We start from the raw sequence: 25,091 nt of genomic DNA, 5'->3' as shown, positions 1-25,091 counted from the left end.
AGAAAGACGTAAGGGGAAGAAAGAGAGAAGTACATGTTTGAGAGAACACAGGCTTCTCTAGAGCAGAAATTAAGAAAGCAAAGAGACACAGAGACAGGCAAGCAAGATACACATTCAAGGGAGAGCACAGACTTGCAGAGCAAGCCAGTGATGAACCGCTTTTGACTTTTTGCTCTAAATTAAGTTGGTATAGAACATAGAATGTTTCTATGTACTAATCTTTCTTTATCTTTTTAGAATTCATTCCTAGGACTTGAAGCCTGTGGGCGATTCTTTGGATTTGGGGTTTTTGTTTTGAGGGTGGGGCATAGCCAGTGATACTGGGAACTACTACTGGCTCTGTACTCTGAAATTACTCCTGGTGGGCTTGGAGGACTATATGGGATGCTGTGGACCAAACCCAGGTTGACTGTGTGCAGAGCAAACACCTCACCCACTGTAGTATCTCTGGGATCCTGAAGCCTATGTTTTAAATAATCATAATCAAGTTATTTGCTAAGTTGGGAACAAATCTCTCAGCATAAACAGATCTTGCAAAAATACTTTTTCAAAAGAACCTGAAAAATTGTACAGCAGTTATGTCACTTGCCTTGCACATGACAGTCCCTATTTGATCCCTGATACCACTGACCCCCTGAGCACCACTAGCAGTGATCCTTGAGTACAGAGCCAGGAGAAAGCCCTGAGTATCACTGGATATGGTCCCCAAACAGACAAAGCATGCAAAAAACCTGTTCAGTGTGTTGGAATAAACTTTGAAAGTGTCCCTTATTGGTGCATGCATAAAAATACCTTCCTGATAACTTTTAGATTTATGTTTTCCTGCTCTAGAAAGACAGCATATATCATAATTTCTATAATCTTTTAATTTTTTTCCATATCTATAATATATGGCAGTTCTTGCCTGGCAAGCTCCCCGTGGTGTATTTGATATACCAAAAACAGTAACAGTAACAGCTGTCATTCCCCTGACCCTGAAAGAGCCTCCAATCATTGGGAAAGACGAATATGGAGAGGCTGCTAAAATCTCAGGGCTGGGACGAATGGAGATGTTACTGGCACCCGCTCAAATAAATCGAAGAACGGGATGACAGTGATGACAGTGATAAGAAATGGCACCTGAAAATTACATTATATTCACCATTTATATTATTAACTTGAAAAATTAGTTTTCCAAGTAAAACTATAATTATGTGTATGTGAGCAAGACAGATTTTTGGTTAAAGGCATGATTTTTTAAAAAATCAACAAACAACTTAATGGACTGTTTAGAAAGCATGTTTTGATATTTTACTTAGGAATGAGTTTTTGTTCTGGGTTAGGACAGGTATCATGCTGAATAGAGAAGACAGAGTGAAGTCTTAGTTTTAGGTAGTTAACTGTAAGATCCCTTACATAAAGGAATTTCAAAACATTCTTTATTATATTATTATTATTATATTATATTATTTATTATATTATATTCAGATTAATTTTCATATTGTGAAAAAACACCAACTGAAAATAGAAACTGTTGCTTGCAGGATTGAAAACCACCACAGTTTAAACTTACCATAGATATAACAAGGAAGTGATTCTTTGAAGGACAGAGAGATTTTCTCTCTACGTAGGAAGCTTGCATTTTACAAAATGATCTTGGACTACTTTTGAATTTCTTGGAATTGAATCTTTCATGGGCTGGAGTGATAGCACAGAGGGTAGGGCGTTTGCCTTGCATGCAGGCCGACCTAGGTTCGATTCCTTCGCCCCTCTCTGAGAGCCCAGCAAGCTACCGAGAGTATCTTGCCCACATGGGAGAGCCAGGCAAGCTACCCGTGGCGTATTCAATATGCCAAAACAGTAACAAAGTCTCACAATGGAGTCGTTACTGGTGCCCACTCGAGCAAATCGATGAGCAACAGGATGACAGTGACAGTGACAAGTTTCTAAAAGTTTGTCTTAAATATATTGTTATACATTTGCACTACAGCAGCCACCACAATACCAGGTGAATACTAATGACATATTTTAATACATTACTATAATTATAGCTACTAATTATATTCTGCAACTGTTTTCATTTAACGAACCTAGAAAGCTCAATTTCCCAAATTTGCATAATAACATAACAGATTGACATTTACTTATATAATAAAGTAAATGTGTAATTATAAGTCCATTATTGAATTATGTTGGCAATATTACAATTACATAATTTATAAATGGCTGGAATAATTGTATCAGTTGGGTTTTATAATTTGAAATATCTCCTAGAGAAAGTTTCACAAGTGAAAGTTACATTTGAACTAAGATCTCACAAATGAGTAATACTCTAAGGATGTATTAGAAGCTTTAATTACTGATCTTAAAAACTACATAGTGCAAGGGGCAGTTATGCCTAATAGCAATATGATGAAATAATGTAGAGCTCCAGCTCAAGACTCATGTCTCCTTTTAGTGCACTCATGGGTTTTCCGCAGGATGACCTAGGAACATGAGTTTTGAGCTCCAGTGGTAAAGAGGTTGGATGTGGGAATAAGGAAGTGAAGTCAGGGGAAGGATTCTCCCAGCTACAGCCTCATGGCTGATTCAACCTCCCAGGAATCCTTATTAGCTTTTTCCAGATTCCCTGGCTGTCTTTTCATTTAATTTCATCCACTAATCTTATCTTCTAAATGATTATTTGGTAAAATGGTTGCTTAGAACTTTATCTGTATTTCCCTGCAGTGGCAGTTTAAGTGTAGTGGTCAAGGTCTCAGATCCTTACACAGAAATACTTCAGGGTATACCTCTGAATTGTGTTCTCACTTCCTTCAGACCTAGCCCTCAAGGGACCAGTACTTCCTGGCAATGCTGTTCCTTACCCACTCTCCATAGCTTTACTCCCTTTCATCTTTTCTGCAGAGAGTTGCTAGCTCATTGCCAATCTCCTGCCACCTGTTCTCTCACAAGGTTTCCCTCTTTCTTGGTCTACTCTTTTGTGCCTGTAGGTAGAATTGTAAGATTTTTGTAACAGAAAATGGATAGGTAGCTTCCCAAAGGACTTTTTAACTTCCATTACTGCAGTTAAATGAACGATTTCAGGATTCTTTGCTATAATGACACTTCATAAATCAAAAGAAAAATCTCTATGGATTTAAAAATATTTTCTATATTTAAAAATAGTTACCCTTGCTCACCCTTTGTATAGCTTCCTGTAGTTTTATGTAGATCTATTAGTAGGCCTCGTATTTGCTGAGAAGGTTATCATCAAGTAACTACTGAAATATTCATAGATCTTGTCATTTGGACACTTGACCATTGAACATAGGCAAGAAAAGATTTAAAGAGTTAATTATGATCTCAAAATTGGCTGACAAGAAGAACATCAAATATCAGTTCTTTGTACTTCATAGTATTAATTGTTAATAGTCTTATATTTCATAATATGTGCCTTAGGCATTATTGGCATTGCCTGGTGTGGTGCTGGCATAGTATCTTAAAACACAAACATGTTTCCATAACTTTGGTACAGATTTGAAGTGATTCTAAAAATACTAAGCATCTTGACAAGTCACTTCTACTTTTTTTTTTTTACTGAAGATTTCATTTTTTAGATTTAAATCTGTCTTTTGAAAAACTTTATTATGGTGTGATAGAAAGGACCTACTCAGTGATGGATGTGAACATGTATCCCTCTAAATCTTATCACATAATCAATGTAGGACCTGGGAGATAGCTTAGTGATGTAGAAGTGCCTGCATTGTGAGCTTAAGGCTACAAGTTCAATATCTTTGATGCTCCCACCTGTGCCAACCACCATCCTGGCAGTGCTGCTGTTTGTGATTCCTCAGCATGAAAAGTTATTTCCAGCTGTACCACATCTGGGTGTCTGTGAGCACCACAACTAAAGGAATGCAGTCCTCAGGGAGCACCACAGCCCAGGACAAGCATCACACTCTGATGTGCAGGCCTCTAGTGAGCACCAAAGCTTGGTGTGTGTATGTGACACCTTCTCACAGCACTAAAAACAAGGGCGGGGAGGTGGTTCACAAACAGATGAAACTCTGTGACCTGAGTGTGTACATTAGTGAATCTTACTGGATGCCGAGATCTTATCAGGCTCTAACCAAGTTACATATGGTTCAATATAGAATAATACATAATCAAGGAAAAAAAGTCTGCACAATAAACACGTATGAAGTAGATGTAATAGGTCTGGTCCACTTCAGGAGTTCTCTTAGCTCACACAGTGCCAACAATGGGAAGATTATGTTGTACTTTTTTTTTTAACTACTTTGTCTCCCCATCTTTTCCTCTTCAATTTCCTCTTAGTATGTGGTGTAAATCAGACATTACAGAGAAAAATAATTTACAAATGCCTTCCAAGCCATTTCTTTCTGGATGACCTCCAGCGCTGAATAAATCAGAGACCTTTATCCCTTGATTAGCTGCCACATAACTTTTATTTTTATATATACACTCATGATACTACCCTCAAATGGAATCGTTTACTCCTAATTTCATTTGAAATTCTTTTTTTTAATTTAATTTTTTATATATTTATTTTTCTTTTTTAAAAAAATTATTAAATCCCAGGGAAATACAGTTACAGTGTTATTCACGATTAAGTTTCAGCCCTACAATGTTCATGCAACAATTCCCTCAATAATTTCTTTTTTTTTTCCTTTTTTTTTTTTAAATTTATTTATTTTTAATTAGTGAATCACTGTGAGGGTACAGTTACAGAGTTATACACTTTTGTGCTTATGCTTCCCTCATACAAAGTTCGGGAACCCATCCCTTCACCAGTGCCCATTCTCCACCACCAGTAAACCCAGCCTCCCTCCCACCCTCCCCAATCCCATCTCCCCCCACCCCACCCTGCCACTGTGGCAGGGCATTCCCTTCTATTCTCTCTCTCTAATTAGCTGTTGTAGTTTGCAATAAAGGTGTTGAGTGGCCACTGTGCTCAGTCTCTAGCCCTCATTCAGCCCGCAGCTCCCTTCCCCCACATGGATTAGAAATTTGAAGATAGTCATAACTCAAGTTGATTTAAATTAATTTTGTTTAGATTTTGTTTCTTTCTAAAATTCAAATAATGAAATTCTAAATGCCTATATAAACTTTTGTAGTACTAATGGGTATCTGTGAATTTCTTAGGAGACATTCCACTACATCTTAATATAAGGGAAGCCTCAGACACAGGCCAGCCAATTGTGTTTTCACAGCCTGAAAGTGAAGAGGTAAGTTTTCTTTTTAAACATGCATTTTTATAGGTGATATATACCCTATAACATATTAGAGTTATTATATTATTACACAGAGTTGAGAAAATACAAATTCTCTTGCAGTACAAATATATCAAAGATTAGCTAACATATTTATGTTATTAAATTAGTTGTACAGTAAGCATACCAATGTTTGTTCTGAATTATCAACTAAACAAGTTCACCGTGAGAATTTGTGATTTTTTTATATTCCTGGTTAAATGATTTAATTTTCCAAGGTTCTTATATGTAAATATTTGAAGTTCAGCTGATTGTTGGGAGAAGGGAACCTAATATAACAAAGTCGTAAGTTGGATTTTGGGAAATAATACCATTATTAAAAGAATGTTTATTGCCTTTGTTTTTATAATTATAATTGGAAAGGTGAGGTTAAAAAAACATGGTTTCATTAGCCAACAAAATTATTACATAGTTGAGAAATTTTCAAGATTTCTGACACTTTATGACCTTCATCATCATCGTCATGATCATCACCCTGTTATTTGTCGATTTTCTCTAGTGGTCTCAGTAATGTCTCCATTCGTCCTAGCCCTGAGATTTTAGCAGCCTCTCTTTACTCGTCCTTCCCAACAGTGCTGCATTGGAGGCTCTTTCAGGGTCAGGGGAATAAGACCCATCATTGTTACTGGTTTTGGCATATGAATACGCCACGGGGAGCTTGCCAGGCTCTTCCATGCGGGCAGAAAACTCTCAGTAGCTTGCCAGGTTCTCCAAGAGGGTGAATAAGATATAAGATATATAAGATGTTGCTTCTGAGAGCTTGGTTTTATAGCCTTTGGATATTGGCCGTTGATGGGATTACACAGCTCCAGGGGCAGTCCCTGGGTGTGACTGCCTAGCTGCTGGAAAATGGGGGATCTGGGCAGAAGAGGCCCAGTCCCAATCCGAGCAGGCTTGGAAATCTCAGCCCTGGGTCCTGCACACCTGGGTTCCTCTGCCAGTTCCTTCATGCATGAGGCTCGTCCAAATGTGTGGAGAGGGGCCTTGAGCATGGCTGTGGCTGGGTACCAGAGGTCTTCGGCTGCTGGAGCTCTTGCTCAGGGCAGGGAGGGAAACTCAACCCACCCCTTCGAGGGGCCCCGGTAAAGACAGCCAGGTGCAGGGGCAAGAGACTCTTATCACTTAAGCATGAAAATCTCTTTTTAACTCTTCCTAATAAGAATAAAATCAATCACAGCATTTATATTTAATGAAGTTAAATATAAACATGAGCCATCATGTGTTACATCAGTTTTGATGTCATTCTTGTGCTCTTTTTTGAGTTCCAGTTTCCTAATGACTTCACCCTCAGCTCCCCCCCCCCAGTCATTATGTAACAGACATAACTTTATAATTGTGTAGATTTGTCCATTCATAACAACTTTTATTATAGTTGTTATGAATGGACAAATTTTATTTTGTTATAGTTTACTTCCTCTGATGTATTCTTTGGTTTGGGTCGTTTTTTGGTGTTTTTCTGTTCTGTTTTGGTTTTGCCACTTCCTGAAAGAGCTGAGGGCTTATTCCTAGCCCTGTGCTCAGGAATCACTGCTGGTAGTGCTCAAGGAACCATATCAGTATCAGTGCTGGGGATAAAACCAGGATTGGCTGCAACACAGCAAGCATCTAAACCTCTGTACTGTCTGTTGAGCCCCATTTTGCTTTCTCTGATTTTGTGTAACTTAGAAAATAAAGAGCTAGTTTTCATTAAGAGTGAAATGTCAGGAAGGAATACTAGCTAAATAAAGTAGATTTATTTTTAGTTCCCTTTTTGGAGTTCAGAAGTCTGTTTCCTTCCTCCCTGGAGAGTCTACAGTTATGATATAGGGAATTGAGTTGCTAGGAATATGATTGTTTGAATAAATAAAATGTAGCATTTATCTTTTTCCCCTTTTTCTGTGCATTTTTGATATTAAACATATACTAAAATTGGGGGGACAAAGAACTAGTATAGGGCTTTAGGGCACTTGCCTTGCAGGAAGTTGATCCTAGTTCAATCCCAAGCACCACATGTGGGCCTCCAAACACCACCAGGGGGTCACTTCTGAACATTGAACAAGGCCAAGCCTTTGAACACAGCTGGATGTGTCCCATCCCTCCATCCCCAAATGAGTAAGCAAACAAAAGTACTAAAAATGGAAGATGGTCCTTAGAAAGCAATTAGGGCAAATGTTGGGTTAATTCTTAGTGTTACTCAGGCAGTAAGGTCAGAGTGTCAACCCCACCACCTGGGGCTCCAAATGAGAGGAAAAAATTAATTTAGAAATTTTTTAAAGATTAAAAAAGTAGCTATTTTATTGTGATTTATTATGAGTAAGAGTAATTGCTTATGGCAAGGGGTATGTCTTCATGGTAGAGCTTGCACACCTGGCACACCTTGCACACCTGGAGCCCTCAGTTCAGCCCTTGGTACCAAGAACAAAAATCGAAAAACTGCTTACTAGTTTATTTCAACTTGCATTTAAATTTTAAAAATTCTTTCTGCCCTCCTAGAGATTCTGAAATACCTCTGAGATTCTCCACAGCAAGAATTTTCAGGAAGTTAAAGGAATATAATATAATAAAGAACATATGGGAGTCATCAAAAGACACTCTGATTTAAAACTCTAAGCAGGTGTTTACAGTTTTTTGAGTTACATATCTTTAAAATATCATTAACAAGGGCTGGAGCAATAGTCCAGCAGTATATATACACATACATTTGCATAAGCATTAGACCTGTTGTTTCCTTTTTTTAATTACTGTAGTTTGAGTCCCTTATTTACAGTAGTGTTGGCTCTAGTGGTTTAGATATTTACTGATCCTTTGTTGCGGGTGACATTTGTGTGCACTTGATGAGCCTAACCCTTTGTGGTTTGCACTACATTTGGTTTGGTGAGGTCTCTTCCTTGTAAAACGATACAATATTGTAAAAAAAAAAAAATTAAAAACCAAAAATCTCCATGATAGAAACACCTTACCAAAAATAATTTTACCAGCTAGACTGTTATTTAGATTTGGAGAAATGATACAGAGCTTCACAGATAAGCAACAGCTCTGGAACTTCATTATCTTGTAACCAGCTTTGCAAGAAGCATAGAAAGGGCATTTTTAAGGCAGGGCACACTTCGCAAATGTTCATGATTCCTACATCACTGTCACTGCCACTATCATCCCATTGTTTGTCAATTTACTCGAGTAGGTGCCAGTAACGTCTCCATTCGTCCCAGCCCTGAGATTTTAGCAGGCTTTCCTTACTTGTCTTTCCCAAAGATTGGAGGTTTCTTTCAGGGTCAGGGGGATGAGACCTGTTATCGTTACTTTTTTTGGCACATCATACACCACAGGGAGCTTGCCAGGCTCTGCCGTGCAGGCAGGATACTCTCAGTAGCTTGCCAGGCTCTCTAAGAGGCATATATATTTATTTCCCTCTATGATGATATGTTGAGAGGCTGCATGTGTGGGGCTCAGCCTGAGCATGTGGAAAGTGGCCTGGAGCGTGGTGGCAGTTGGTAGTGGAGGTTACCTGCCGGGGCTGGGTCCCTTGGGGTGGGGAGGGTTCTCACCCGCCCTCCCCTGGGGCGCCCTGAGTGAAAACAGCCTGGTGTGGAGTCCAGTGGCATGGTTATGGGGGCCTGAAGATGGCTATTTACAAAACAAATATCTTAGAATAATTTTTCAAAAAGTAAATGTCAATTTCCAAATGTAGAATATAAATAACTAAAACAAAACTTGCAAAAATTATGGGGCTGGAGCGATAGCACAGTGGATAGGTCGTTTACCTTGCACATGGCTGACACGGGCTTCTGGATCCCTACATAATGATGGCAAAAAAAAAAAATTCCTTTATGTCAGTAATCTCACTCAGTATCAATGGCCTAAATGCACCAATCAAAAGACATAGAGTGGCACAGTGAATCCAAAAAGGAAACCCAACTTTCTGCTGTGTACAGGAGACACATTTGGACAGTCAGAGTAAGCATAGACTCAAAGTCAAAGGCTGTAAAACAATATTTCCAGCAAATAATTTCCTTCAAACAGGATGTCCTTACTTAAATATATATCAGACAAAATGGACTTGAGGTTAAAAAAAGTTTGAAATACAGGGGTAGTCATTCCTTAATGATCACGAATTAGATACACCATGAAAACCACACACTCCTAAACAATTATGTACTTAATGATGGACTACAAAATATTAAAACACTTACTAGGACTTGAGGAAGATATTGACAGCTGTATAATAGTAGTTGGAGACTATAGCACCATGCTAGCACCTCTGATAAATCAGCTAAACTAAAACTCTATAAGGACACACTCACTTTGAAGGAAGAAGTGGAAAAGATGGGCTTAGCAGACATACATAGGACACTACATCCCCCTAAAGTCTAATGCACATTCTTCTGACAAACAAATGTATAAAAAACCCTTAAAGCACTTTTTTTTATCAAGTCAGTGTAAATAGATCTCAAATAGTTCTTTCCCTCTGCAGTCTAAAAGTTAGTCAGTTGCTCGGGGCTGAGGCCATAGCTCAGTAGTAGAGCACTCACCTTGCAGGAGTGAGTCACTGGGTTCCATTTCTAGCACCGGGGGGGAGAGAAAAATGCAGTTGGTCAGCCTGGGCTCAAAGCTCTGCTTATTTTCCACTAACTGTCATGATATGACTTTCCAACTTTCACGGGGTGGGGGATTGGGGGTTGCCTGGGGTTAAAATTGGAAGCTACCTTTTAAGTTGCTGTGGATCTAATAAAGAATTCTTGGCAAATGTTGTCTTCTACTAAATTTTAGCTATTAATAATTAGGAGTATGTTAGTCTCCCCCCATGACTAACTTTAGAGAATCCCACACTGAATAACCTCTCCTATATGAAACATATAAATATAGAAACATAATGGCAGAATAATGAATACCCAGAGGCAGTGGGAACAAAGCACACGAGAACTGATATCCAGTAGGGAACAAGCCACCTGAAAGTGCTGGGGAATAGGCCAGGAAGGGGGCAACATCTGTGGGGGAGGGAAGATCAGCCCGGAGGAGGAGGCAGTGAAAGGTGATTAAGTGTTCTGTATGAAATTCGATATATCAGCAGGGGCTGGAGCAATAGCACAGCGGGTAGGGCGTTTGCCTTGCACGTGGTCGACCTGGGTTCGATTCCCAGCATCCCATATGGTTCCCTGAGCACCGACAGGAGTAATTCCTGAGTGCAGAGCCAGGAGTAACCCCTGTGCATTGCTGGTTGTGACCCAAAAAGAAAAAAAAAAAAAGAAATGCTATCAGCAGTAGTACTGTAAACCAGTGCAGAACTATAGAAGAAGCCGACTGGTGGACTGGCAAATGGAGATGGACTGACAAATGAATTAATTATAAGAAAATTTTAAATGGACAAATTTTTAAGTTTTAGAAAACTCATTGTCTTACTTTTTTAAAACAAAAGTTACACCCTGGTTTACGAAATTGTTGACGATAGGGTTTCAAACATACAGTATTCCCACTCCACTCCGACTACCAGTGTCTTCATCCTTCCACCAATGAACCCAGGTTCCCTCTCGCACCTCAGCCTATCTCCTCTGTGGGCACAATTCAAAGTTTAATTATTGTGGTTTGGGCCCCATGTTTACAGTTGTGTTGGCCCAAGTGGTTTAGATTTTTACCAATCCTTCATCCTGCACTGCAGGCAAGTCCAGGCCCCTGAACCTTGCCCCCAGTGAATTCCAGATTTCCTCTTCTTGCTTCCTCCCTCCATTCCTCTCCTTTCCTGGCCAAACTAAGGTGAAAATGAGTATCATCTCACACCAGTGAGAATGACATATATCAAAATGTCTAGGAATCTGCATTTCTATGTTCATTGCAGCACTGTTTACAATAGCCAAAATCTGGAAAAAAACAGAGTGCCCAAAAATAGATGACTGGTTAAAAAAACTTTGGTACATCTACACAATGGAATACTGTGCAGCTGTTAGAAAATATGAAGTCATGAAATTTGTATATAAGTGGATCTACATGGAAAGTATCATGTTAAGTGAAATGAGTCAGAAAGAGAAGGATAGACATAGAAAGATTGCACTCATCTGTGGAATATAAAATAACAGAGTGGGAAACTAACACCCAAGAGTTGTAGAGATAAGGATTAGGAGGTCTGCCCCACAGCTTGGAAACTGGCCTCACATGCTAGGGGAAAAGGCAGCTCAGATAGAGAAGGGAACACCAAGTAAAGGATGTCAGGAGGACCCATTCCGGTTGGAAGATGAGAGCTGAAAGTAGACTATAGACTGGACATGATGGCCACTCAATACCTCTATTGCAAACTACAACACCCAAAAGGAGAGAGAACAAAGGGGAATACCCTGCCACAGAGGCAGGGTGGGGTGGTGGGGGATGAGGTGGGGGTGGTGAGAGGGATACTGGGATCATTGGTGGAAGTGAATGGGCACTGGTGGAGGGATGGGTAAACAATCACTGTATGAGTAAAATGCAAACACAAAAGTTCATAAGTTTGTAACTGTACATCACAGTGATGCTCTAATAAATTTTTTTTTAAAAAAATGTCTAGAAACAACCTGTGTTGGGGGAATGCATTGAAAAAGAAACCTTCATTTATTGCTAATTGGAATATTTTCTGGCTCAGCCCATATGAAAAAGCATAGACATTCCTCAAAGAAGCAAGAATAGAGTTTCCATATGACCCAGCAATTACAGTTACTTCTTATAGATTACCTAGGGAAAATAAGTAATGTTTGCATTGCAGTGTTTAAAATCATCGAAATGCAAATGCCATGACCATTATTCTAACTGAACCTGCAGCTGAGGGTCCTTGTGTGGCCCTCTCATTGGGTGGGAGCTGCTCATAATACGCATCTGCTCTGGGGGTTCCAGAGCTGAGGAGGGTAACACGTGTTTCCATCAGGTCTCACCTGGTACCCAAATTCTCCAGGGAAAGAATCCTGTAAGTTATCTTTGGGGTGGGGGCCACTCCCAGCTGTGCTCAGGACTGACTTCCGGCTCTGCACTCAGGAATCATTCCTGGCAGGATTTGTGTGATATCAGGGATTGAAACCTGGGTTGGCTGCTTATCACTCCATGCACCTTCCCACCCCGTGCCCCATGAGTTATTGGTGATGGAATTATACTCAGTTCTCAGGGATGAAGAAAATTCATTCCAAAGATGACCCAGAGATTACCATACTATGGTAATAAATTGTCCTCTTTAAAATGACTAACAGCTTCTACACCAGAGAAGTTTTGGCAATATCTAACTCAGGATCTCAGTTTGTTAGAGGAACAAGGTGTAATTTTTCTGTAACTAGACTAGGTCGCCAGTTTGATGACAGGGGAATTAGAGGTTGAAGAATAGTAATTGCTGGTACTAAATATTTTTTTTTCTGAAAGGTCACTTGCTCAGTAGTTGCCCTCCAAGAGACCTAAAATGCTTTTTCCCTGTCTGCAAGGTACACAGAAAAATCTTCTCATTGCTGAATTTCTCATCTCACTCAGACTTTTACTATTAAATTCAGAGCACAGCTATTGCAAACAGTTCATGAGTCATCTGTTGTCTACTGTGGAGCATTAGAGGACAAACGTGTCTGTTCTCTTCCAGGCCAAAGCATATCTGAACATTGCTGCAGAAGTGGTAAGAAGATTGCCCTCCCTCTAGAGTGAATCTGAGAGTGCCCTGGAAATAGCCTGCTGCTTGACAACATCGCCCAGTAATCAGCAGTGTCATGGTGAAACCTGTAGGAATAATAGTAATCATGGTTATTTTCTTGTGTTTCCTAGTTTCAGATTTGATTTGCTAAGCAATGCTCACAAATAAAATTTTTTATTAGTGATAACTGCTATATTTAGGAATTTTTTTTGAAAGCTAATGTGTACAGGGTCAGCAGAACTTCATTTTATTTTATTGGACTACTTCTTCAGGGAACATGAGTTTATAGTACAAGTCAGTCTTCAGTTCAGAAAAGAACTGAAATCTTTTTACAAGATATGAATTTGTCATTGGAAGGACATACTCAATTTCAGGTTGGGGACATAGTAAATGAGTAGGATGCTTGCCTTGCATGTGCCAACCCAGATTCAAAAGCTGGCAACAAAATTAGTCCCCAGAGCCCTACCAGGAGTGATCCCTGAGTACAGAGCCAGGAGTAAACCCTGAGCATCACCAGGTATCATCCAAAATCATAAATAAATAAAGGAGATACTAAATTTGGGTAAGGACAATGTCTCCAACATGCATTTTGATCTGGATTTGAATCCTACCTCTGATACTATCTTGAGTACATTCTTAATAGTGTTAAGATTGGATTGGGTATGTAATTCAACAATAGACCACTTTGTGCCTCGTGTGTGTAAGGCCCCGGGTTCCATCCCCAGTTATAAAATTTCAGGACTGGTGAAATTAAGTCATTTAGTTAATCCTTAGTTATAAGGAAGTAGTTCATGTCTTTGGCAAATGCTTGGATGTCATTTTCCCTGTAGTTAAGCAGTCCAAAAGGTAGTAAATGAGGTAGGAAATGAGTTATATGTCATTATAAATATATTTTATATGCTTCTATTCATATGAAAACCTGTACATGAATGTTTACAGCAACTTTACTTTCAGTTGGCCAAAAGCAACCCAGATTTTTTCAATAGGGGAAGGTTTAAATGAGCTATGGTCTAACCATATTTTGAAGTACTACTTATTACTCAGCAATAAAAAAGAACAAATTATGGCTACATGCAGCAACCTGTGTGAATTCCAGAGAATTAACATGGAACGAAGAAGCCAATCTCAAAAGGTTATGTACTATCTAGTTCTATTCTTGAAATAACAAAATTATGGAAATAAAAAATTTGTTTCAAAAGTCTCAAGACCCTCTGAAAATTTGTGATTTCAGTGGTCAAGGAGGGCCTTGGAGTGGAAGGATTGTTGTGTGGCTCTAAAACTTGAGGGATCCTTGTAATAATGGAAATCGTTTGTATCATGACTATGTCTGTGGATTAAGATATTATAGTTTTATGAGATATTGCCATTGGGATAAGTTGAGAAAAGGGCATAGCAGAGCCCCTCTATATTTTTTTTTTACAAATGCACGTGAATCTCCAGTTATTTAAAAATAAAAATTAAATTTTAATAGAAAAAAATTGATCTTGTATCACTTGTATCACTTGTCTTCCCCGTTGATCTTCGATTTGCTGAGCGGGCACCAGTAACGTCTCCATTTGTCCCTGTTGTGTGCTAGTATAGCCCAATGATATCTGCTTGCTCCAGGAACAGGAAGAGCCTCAAACCGTTCATTCAGGGTTTTGACAAAGAAGTCTGACCATCTTGTTGGTGGGCAACCACACGGTCTTTTGACATCCTGTGGAATCCAGTCGGTAACAGCTCTAGTCCAGAGGTCATCTCTGAATCGAATTATATGTCCAGCCCGTCTGATTTTGGATATCTTGGCAAATGAGACAGCATCCCTGATTCTTGACCGTCTACGGAGATGGAACTCCAGATTCCTTCTCTCAGTTGAATGAGACGTGATACTCCTAGCATAGCTCTTTTGATTCCTCTTTGGGAGACCCGAATAGCATTTTCATCCTGCTTGCGTAGGGCCCAGGTCTCTGAGGCATCAGAGGTTAGTGCAGGAAGAACGGTGGAATCAAAAAGATGTGCCTGGAGTCGGAGATCCTTCGTCCTCTTAACTACTTCTTCGACTCTCTTTAAGGTGTTCCACGCTGCTCTCTTCCTCCTGCACAGTTCTAGCACCAAGTCATTCCTCCTGTTGAGTTCTCGACCCAGGTACACATAGCTGCTGCGTTCAGAGATGTTCGTTCCATTGAGAGCAAATCCAGACAGTGACCAAACTCATTGAAGTTTCACAAGAGTTCAAGATGCCACTGTCTGACGTTCATCAACTTAAGGAAGACCTTCGATTCTGTTGAGACTGAAGCGGTCATTGAAGCCCTAGCCAAACAGGGCATTCAAACTCAGTACATCAGGATCCTCTGCGAGCTGTATTATGGATCACCACCAGGATCTCACCATTCTACAAGGAAGTGATCATTGATGTAAAGAGAGGGGTTCGGCAGGGCGATACCATTTCACCGAAACTCTTCAGTGCAACCCTCAAGAACGTCATGCAACAACTGGAATGGGAAGGAATGGGAGTGAAGATAGATGGCCGGCAATTACACCACCTCCGCTTCGCTGATGACATCGTTCTCATAACACCAAACATTAGCCAAGCGGCACAAATGCTGGCCAACTTTGACCACGAGTGTGGAAAGGTCGGACTGCAGCTAAACCTCAACAAGAAGATGCTCATGAAAAACAAACTAGTCCCTGCCGCTCCATTTGCTCTCAATGGAACGAACATTTCCTTGATCTTGTATTCAGACTAAAAATTTTCGGACCATGCTATTCATGCTAATTGTAATCATGAATAAAAGTAATTGTGGACACACATTTATCATCATCCAATGACTTAAGTTGTAGATATTTAGTTGTGTTCCTATTGTATTTGGAGGATGAAATCAATATAGATAATCACTGAGAATTTGTAAATATCAAAATGCAGTAAACCACACCTGACTTTACCCAGAAAAGAGTGATTTAGGTAATCTCCAAAGGTACTTAAAGCTTGTGCCATAATTTAATACATATTGCAGAAAAAGTGCTCATAAATACACAAGTTAGAGACAACACCTGCTATCTGCTATGCTTTGCAAGTGCACTGAGGAATGCCAATAAAACAGTGGTGGTTGCAGTGTATAAGCAGGTTCAGAAGTGGAGGAAGGGAAATTGCTGTAAGAGCAAGAATGAAGATTATTCTAAGATTTTGCCTGTGGCAGCTTTTTCTAAGCTTCAAAGAGCTGACTTCAAAGATAGACTTTCAAGCACAGAGAGCCTGCCTGTTGTTAGAGGTCATATTTATTCTACATTCCTAAAATTTCCTCAGAGTTTAGAGTTTTCATTCTACTTTCAGAGACCAAGACAGGCTTCCACACTCCCTGCATTACAAGGAAGGGAGAATGATCAGTGGGGTTTTGCCACTGAGCTGAGCTGTCTCTGGGTCCTTATCTGAGTCCTTATCTCTCATTTACAGACAGAAATATCCCCTTCACCTTTCCAAGAAAACACAAAATGCCTTTGTAGAATCATCTACTTATGCTTAAAATATAAGGAAATCCTCTTTATCAAATGGTACTGGAAAAACTGAAGAGCTAGAGTAAAATTGCACTATTGTCTCACATCATGCGCAAGTCAGCTCAAAATAGATTGAAGATTTATACGCTAGACTCAAAATTTATAAAATACATTGACGAGAACATAAACCAAAAATGTCATCATACTGACTTTAAAGGTATCTTCAGTAGTTCAACTCCTCTGGCAAGGAAAACAAAAGCAAAAGTAATGGGATTACAACAAACTTAAAAGCTTCCACGGTATGAAAGAAACTGAAAAAAAAGAAATCCTACTACTGAGTGGGAGAAAATATTCACATAGATACATCTGACACAGGGATAATAAATATATGTGTGTGTGTATATGGAACTCACAAAACAAAAATTAGCAATCCCATCCTTACAAATGGTAACAAGAGCTGAATTGACACTTCTACAAAGATGACAACACATGGCCAATAGACACATGAAACACTTGATTTGCATGCTTTGACTATCAAGGAAATGCAAATAGTACCATGAGAAGCCACCTCACAACAATGAGAATGGTTTATATTATTTAAAAAGTCCAGTCTCTAAGGGAAACAGTATGAATAGTTCTCAAAATCTTACAAGTAGAGCTATCTAACCCAATAACAAAAAAATATTAAGTATAAAATACATGCGCACATCTGTGCTCATTGCAATATATTTATAATACCCACAATCTGGAAAAACCAAATACCCAACAACAGATGAGTGAGAAGTGGTAGAATGCTACTCAGCTATAAGAAAAGAGGAAGTCTTGCAATTTGCTATGACCTGGATGGCACTAGAGGTTACCATGTTAAGCAAAGTAAGTCAGAAAGGAAAGATAAATATGTATGGTTAAAAAAAAAAACACAACAAGGAAACTGTATTTCCCTAAGTGTGAAATATTGCTCCCTGGGAATGCTAGAACAATTGGTGGGGTGTGGGGGTGAGGGGTGTTGTATTCTGGTGCAACTGGGAAACACTTTTTGTTTGTTTAAAAAAGGTAGACTTTCGGGGGGTCACTGCATGATTAGTGTTTTGAAAAGTAACTGGCAGACCCTGTAAGTTTGGGAACCTCTGAAATCAAAAATAACCAATGCAAACAAAACGGAGGTTATTAAGAGGGTAGAGAGCAGATAGGAAGTACCTTGTGGATAATAGTGAAGTGATATTGGCATTTTGCTGGTATGGTAAGGTAACATTTTTCCATTAAAACTTGTAAATATTTATCCTCTGGACCAAAGAGATAGTATCGCTTGTATCACTTGTCTTCCCATTGATCTTCGATTTGCTTAAGAAAGATGAGCAAAGAGATAGTACAGTACTTAAAGCACACACCTTGCATGCAGCAGCAACCCTGGTTCCATCTCTGGCACTGCATATAGTCTCTCTAGCACCCCCAGGCACGATCCCTGAGCACAGAACCAGGGTTAAGCCCTAAGCATGCTGGTTGGAGCCCCAGCAAAGATCAAAGCAAAAGGAAAAAAAAATGGTTTTACCCTCTAGTAAGCCCATGGAAACTCAACTTAAGGAAAAAAAGAAAATTAAAAACAAAACAGTGAAATTTAAGCTGAGCTATTTGAAATTAATTACATCACAAAATATTCAGTCATTTTCTACAGACTAAAAGAAAAATTGTAATATATATATACATATATATGCAGTTCCAGAAATGAATTCTTAGCTACTTGACAAAATAGATCATCAGTTAGGTACTGAGAAGAAATCAGAGAGAGAGAGAGAGAGAGAGAGACAGACAGACAGACAGACAGACAGACAGACAGGGAGATTTACAGGAAACAGAGGGAATATTTGAAAGGGATCAAATATTCTTTAATTTAATTGTAAAGGTTTCCTAGCACTGTAGCACTGTTGCACTGTCGTCCCATTGTTCATCGATTTGCTCGAGTGGTACCAGTAACGTCTCCATTGTGAGACTTGTTAACTGTTTTTGGCGTATCAAATATTCCAGGCTATAGGATGACATTACTTTGTCCTTTCCCCCCTTACCACAAGGAGCTTATCCCAGTTTATGCTGGAATTTAGGCTTATCCCAATCACACCCATCAAGGTGTTCCTGAGTCACTCCCATCCCTTTGTTTAGTTGTAATCACTTCTCTATGCTCTCTTCCCCCAAACAGTTAATCAGCTTTTCCCCCTAATCTGACTCTGTTAATTTGTAAAGTCAGACCTTTCTAGGACACTGAACTTATATTATAAGTTAACATTGCCTTTCTCCTCTCCTTATGCTTTTTGAATAATTTACTTTAAACCAATGTCCTTTTGTATAGACACAAGAAGACAATATTATGCTTTTGTAACTTGGGATTTAATTGGCCTCAAATATTATTCCCTCCCAGGCATCTGCTTTCTCAACTTAAGCCTCACTTGCCCTCAGTTCCTAGACCCCAAAAGCAGGGTCCCGACGAGGGATGGGATGGATCCAAGGCAAACGGTGAGTTATGTGCTACCCTGGTATCGAGATGGGCCTGGCCAAAGTGCCTAATTCTTAACTATAAGTTAAGAGCTTGATCATGGACAAATGCTGTCGTGATCCAAAAGCAATGATGAGACTAGGACCCTGCTAGGGATAGGAAGACTAATCTGGCCTGAGCACTGTAGTCTGAGATCGAGATGGCCCCAGGAGAGCAATTCTATAAACTTAATGCATTTCTTATTGTGTCCATACAAAGTGATTAATATTATGAATGCTTATAAGTTTGCTGGACGAGGAAAGGAGAAACACACTCATGGGACTCCGCCCTTGGGTGGATAGTCCTGCTGAAGGAGAATCTGTCCCAAAAGCGGCATCCCCTGAAGGGAAAGAACTTTACCCCTATTGATGGTAACCACACCTGTGTATAAGCCCAAACTCCCCTCATGCTGGGGGGATTTGAGGAGGCTGGAAGAGTGGTTTGGGTGCGAGATCTAGAGAGAGATCCAGAGCCAGGAGAGAAGCAGAGAGAGAGAGAATGAAATAAACGACAACTGGCAACCAGTCTGGCCTTCTTCCTTCCTTCGCCTGCCCTTGACTAACAGCCACACACAACGGTTCCAGAGCACCGAACATGGGCGGTGAGACAGAGCCGCCCAGAGAGTCCATGAGTGCACACGCCCTTCGGCATGCCTTAATTATTTACACCAGGCTCTGCTGTGTGGGCAGGATACTCTTGGTAGCTTGCCAGGCTCTCCGAGAGGGAGGGAGGAATGGAACCCAGGTTGGCCACGTGCAAGGCAAACGCCCTACCCACTGTGTTATCATTCCAGTCTGCAAAGGTTTCATATAGTTCAAATTGTATAGTATAAATATGTGCATCAGCTTTACTTCAATAATGTTATACATGAATGTAAGAGTATAAGAATGATGCAGTAATGAATATTGTATTCTTTTCAGAACAGTATTTTTATAAGACAGTAAATCTTTTTAAATTCTTTTTTTTCACTTTATTTATTTATTTATTTATTTTTTATTTTTTATTAGTGAATCACCGTGAGACAAAGTTACAGACTTACAGGTTTTCATGCTTACATTTCAGTCATACAGTGATCGAGTGCCCAGCCCTCCACCAGTACCCATTTTCCACCACCAGTGTTCCCAGCATCCCTCCCACCACCCCCACCCTGTCCCCTTCACCCCACCCTGCCTCTGTGGCAGGGCATTCCCATTTGCTCAATCTCTCTTTTTGGATGTTGCTCTCTCACTTTTTTTTTTAATGTATTTTTTTTATTGAATCACCATGTTGAAAGTTACAAAGCTTTCAGGCTTAAGTCTCAGTTACATAACGCTCGAACACCCATCACTTCACCAGTGCATATATTCCACCACCAAGAACCACAGTAAACCTCCCCCCAACCCCCAGCCCCGTCCCCCAGCCCCCCACCCCGCCTGTGTAGTTGGTAAATTTCGCTTTACTTTCTCTTTACTTTGATTACATACAAACAAAAAACTCACTATTATTGTTTGGGGTTTCCCCCTCCAGAGTCAGACCTGCTGGAAAATAAGCATTTGATAATTTGTTTTCCATTGCTGAGAATGAGGAGATATGAGGTCGTGTGGCCACAGTAGCGGCCATGAGGTTCTAGATTTCTGTATTTTAGTATTTTAGTGACTTAAGTCCAGAGGGCTTTCTGCCAAAGGTTGCATCATTGCTAGCTCATACCTCTCTGCTACTTTATATTCCACATATGAGTGCAATCTTTCTGTGTCTGTCTCTTTCTTTCTGACTCATTTCACTCAACATGATACTTTCCATGTTGATTTATTTATATGCAAATTTCATGACTTCATGTTTTCTGACAGCTACATAGTATTCCATTGTGTAGATGTACCAGAGTTTCTTTAACCAGTCATCTGTTTTTGGGCACTCTGGCTTTTTCCAGATTGTGGCTATTGTAAACAGTGCTGCAATGAACATAGAAATGCAGATGCCATCTCTACTATACCTTTTTGCCTCTCCGGGATATATTCCCAGGAGTGGTATTGCTGGGTCAAATGGAAGCTCAATTTCTAATTTTTTGAGAATCGACCATATTGTTTTCCAAAAGGGCTGAACCAGTCGACATTCCCACCAGCAGTGTAGAAGGGTTCCTTTCTCCCCACATTCACTCCAACAGCGGTTGTTTTTGTTCTTTTGGGTGTGAGCCAGTCACTGTGGTGTGAGGTGGTATCTCATAGTTGTTTTGATCTGCATCTCCCTGATAATTAGTGATGAAGAGAATTTTTTCATGTGCCTTTTAGCCATTCGTATTTCTTCCTTGAGAAAATTTCTGTTCATTTCTTACCCCCATTTTTTGATGGGGTTGGATGTTTACGATATTGAAGCTAAAGGTATCTTCAAAGATGACATGGAACTAGGTAATCAAGTAGAAACAGAGATAAACAAATGGGACTATATTAAACTAAAAAGCTTCTGCACCACAGAAGACACAGTGACCAGAATTCAAAGGCAATCTACAGAATGGGAAAGGATATTCACCCAATACCCATCCGATAAAGGGTTGATATCAATGGTATATAAAGCACTGGTTGACCTCTACAAAAAGAAAACATCTTTTTAAATTCTTAAGATATTATTTTTTTCACTATCTTTTTCAGTATCGGTTATTTTACTATTTTTTTCCCTTCCTTCCTCTTCATTATTGCTGCAGTATATAACCGGTTGCACTTATTTTTGGAGCTCACACATCTGGCTATATTTCAGAGGAGACGGCACACACTTGGTTGCAGTGCTCGCACCCTTGGCTGTGTTGCACCTGTCTGGTTGTGGACCAGAAGAGCTGGAATTTGCACTTGGAGATGTAGGGTGCTTCCTGGGATCAAACTCTGGGTCTCCTGTGTGCAACGCAGGTGCTCTATCGTTGAGTCACACCCCCAGTGTCAGGTCTCTTTTTTAAAAAACTAAAGATTTCATATTGAAATACTAGACAAGTATTTTCTCTTCCTTGTGCTAGTTAGTTTGATGGACTTGGAATTTGATGGACGTGACATTTGGAATTCAGTTAGAAACTTGCAAGATAATCAGTTCAATTATTTACTTTCTTTTTATACTTCTGTAATCTTACTGTGCGTTCTGAAGCAGCAAATTGTTTTCACATTTAAAACCATTTTAAGTAATTTAGTTTAAAGTTTCTATAGAATATAGTGGCAGTAGAACTTGGTCATATACCACTTTGCTAATCAGAAAACATAATTTAAAGAATATTTAAACCTTATTTTCAATTTAAAGTATAGCACGGCTTTGAAAACCTTGTTAAACTCTGAAATCAGGTGACCTATGTAAATACTCATGTGCCACACTTTCAACTTATTAGTGGAAAAATAGCTGACTTTATTCTCAGAAATGTCAAGTTCAGCAAACAAATAACTTGTTTAAGACATAAAAGATATTTAATATGAAAGAATATCCTTTACTAAAAAAGAGAAGACAAATGTAGTTTTGTACTTGAAGAATTTTATTCAGTCTATATTCCTCTATGTGTATGCACATGCATATATATCTTCTTCTTTGACAATTTTTATATTTTATAGAGTTGTTTGTAAAGTATTATACTTTATAATGACATTAGTTGTTATTTGAAAATTAGATGTATCAAGAAATCATTTTTATTTTTATCATGTAATTGAGGAATAAGATAAAAACACTATATTATGTTCAAGTATATTTGTTTAGTGCATTATAAAGCATTTGGAAGACCATGGGTATTGCAGCTGTTGAACTGTTTGAACATTTCTCAGACTGTGCCTAATGGATTTAATTATGGTTCACACACTTGTTTCTTTATCATCTCTTCAGATGGAGAACTATAAAGATACATTGTAAACCACTATGAGAACATGTTATTTGCCTGTCTGTGCTGATGAAGAAATTTTCACATTAGGTTGAATAGTCCTTTGTGGATAAATTCCATTTGACTTTAATTGAACTTGCAGTACACTGATCAGAGTTACCTAGATCAAGTATAACAGAAAATATATCCAAATGGAAAGACTTCATTGTGGCTACATGCAAAGGTCAACAATAAAGTTTATTCTGAATTAATAAATACTAACAAAAAATATTTCTTCAACTCTTTTACAAGCTGTACTTGCTTCTAGAGAGCTCATACTTTAGTGGAGGACACCAAACTAGCACAAATAAAATAATATTTAAGAACCAAACTCTGGGGGCTGGAGCGCTAGCACAGTGGGTAGGGCATTTACCTTGCATACGGCCGACCCGGGTTCGATTCCCAGCATCCCATATGGTCCCCTGAATACCGCCAGGGATAATTCCTGAGTGCAGAGCCAGGAGTAACCCCTGTGCAGAGAGCCAGGTGTGACCCAAAAAGAAAAAAAAAAAAAAAAAAGAACCAAACTCTGGTATTAAGTACATTTGTAGTGTTATAAATATGAATTGAATTAAGATCTGATATCAAGTTTGAAAACATGATTTATAAGAAATCATGTTTTCACACATAAAATATGAAATATGAAAAACATTATATGAAATAATATTTTCATATATAAAAATTTCAATATATGAAAATAATAGGAAAAACTAAGGGCTAATGGGGTGACTGAACATAGTCTGTATGGGGAGGTATAGGGAATCTAGGAATGTCATTTCATATTTGGAGGTTAAAGATAACTGGATGATAGATGAAGAAAATAATCAAACTACAGAATGTCTTTAACACCATGAAATGAAGTTTGACTTTGACATAATGAGACATCAGATTTCTAAATTATTTTTTATTGATAATACTTACTGGTTTTCAATTGGAAGGTGCAAAAAGTCACTTTTACAAAATAGGTCTTCCTTCAATAGGTCTTAACAAACTGACTTAAAAATGTATGTGTAAAAAATACAAACGTTCATCCACGCAGGTGTGGGATGAGGTGATGTGTGTAGTGTGTTGTTCACCAGCTCTCAGGGCGGCTCTCTCTCTCTCTCTCTCTCTCTCTCTCTCTCTCTCTCTCTCTCTCTCTCTCTCTCTCTCGTTTGGTGCTCTCCAACAGCTGTGTATGGATCGGATCGGGATGGCTCCTCCTTGTGCTCTGCTTCTGTGTGTGCCACTGTGCTCTCTTCTGTCTATCTAACTCTGTCTCAGTCGTCTCTCCTCTGGTCTCTTCCGAGACTCCCTGATTCTCTTTCTCTTTGTGCTCTGCTTCTGTGTCTTCTATCTGCTGCTTCTATGTCTCCTCTCTACTTCTGTGTCTTCTCTCTGCTTCTCTTACAGTCTTAGTTTATATAGCAGTCACATGGGGTGGGGACACAAAGGTGGGTTGAACATTAACAAACCAACAAAGAGGGGTAAAACCACTCCTCCAGGAGATTAACAAAATCTCATCTAAGGAGATTACTTCAGATTACTAGGAGATCCGCCTAAGGGCGGGATCCCATCCAAGGTGTGTCACTTTCTTCTTTCCTCAGCTAGTAATCCACTTAATTGGTTGTAGTAAATCTATTTCTAATATTTCTAGCAATGTCATTCTGTATGAGCACAGTAAGAGATATATCAGACTTAAAGTTTGGTTCTTCCTGAGAACATTCACTATATATTCCAGACAACAGTCCTTGGGCCAGGTTAGTCTTCCTAACCCCAGCAGGGTCCTAGTCTCATCGTTACTTTTGAATCATGACAGCATTTGTCTATGATCATGCTCTCAACTTATAGTTGAGTATCGTGGCACTTTGGCCTGGCCCATTTCAATGCCAGGGTAGCTCACAGCTTGTCCTGGGCCCATTCAGTCCCTCGTCGGGACTCTGCTTTGGGGGTTCTAGGAACTGAGGGCAACTGAGTCGAGAAAGCAGATGCCTAGGAGTAAATATTATTGTAGTCAATCAGCTCCCAAGTTACAAAGCATAATATTAATTGCCTTCCTGTGTCCATACATACAGAAAGGACGTTGCTTTACGGTAAATTAAGTTCCCTGCGGCAAGGCTGAAAGGACAAACCCAATGTTATCCTACATTTATGTAAAGTGCAAAGATCCAAGAGTAGCTAAGAAATTCTTAAAAAAAAAAAAAGAGGAGAAGGAAGACAGCAACTTGTGATATATACCAGATAGCATAATTTACTACAAATTAATAGTATGTTATACAGTTTGTTATTAATGTAGGGGTATAAATTGATAAGGGACTATAAACAGATATTTGATACCTAATTTTTGACAAAAATTAGATATATCAAATAATTGGGAAAATAGTACTAGAATAATTGCTTGGTCAAGTGGAAAAA

General features: G+C 39.2%; 1 protein-coding gene across 4 annotated transcripts in view; it reads left to right on the top strand.

Annotated features, from left to right (window-relative positions):
• Positions 1–14,340, top strand: part of NUBPL (NUBP iron-sulfur cluster assembly factor, mitochondrial) — a 211,904-nt gene extending 197,564 nt beyond the window's left edge. For 3 of the 4 annotated variants that reach the window (XM_055131554.1, XM_055131557.1, XM_055131556.1), the window contains 2 exons: positions 5,122–5,204; positions 12,802–14,340. In XM_055131554.1, coding sequence (XP_054987529.1) covers positions 5,122–5,204; positions 12,802–12,858 — 140 coding nt within the window. In that variant the 3' untranslated portion in view covers positions 12,859–14,340. The remainder of the gene's footprint in view (positions 1–5,121; positions 5,205–12,801) is intronic. The other variant, XM_004612155.2, reaches the window with a different exon arrangement.
• The last annotated feature ends 10,751 nt before the right edge of the window (positions 14,341–25,091 follow it).

The sequence above is a fragment of the Sorex araneus genome, chromosome 3, assembly GCF_027595985.1.
Source record: "Sorex araneus isolate mSorAra2 chromosome 3, mSorAra2.pri, whole genome shotgun sequence".
NCBI lineage: Eukaryota > Metazoa > Chordata > Mammalia > Eulipotyphla > Soricidae > Sorex > Sorex araneus.
The sequence above is the reverse complement of the archived record's forward strand: the minus strand, read 5'-3'. Positions and strand labels throughout refer to the sequence as shown.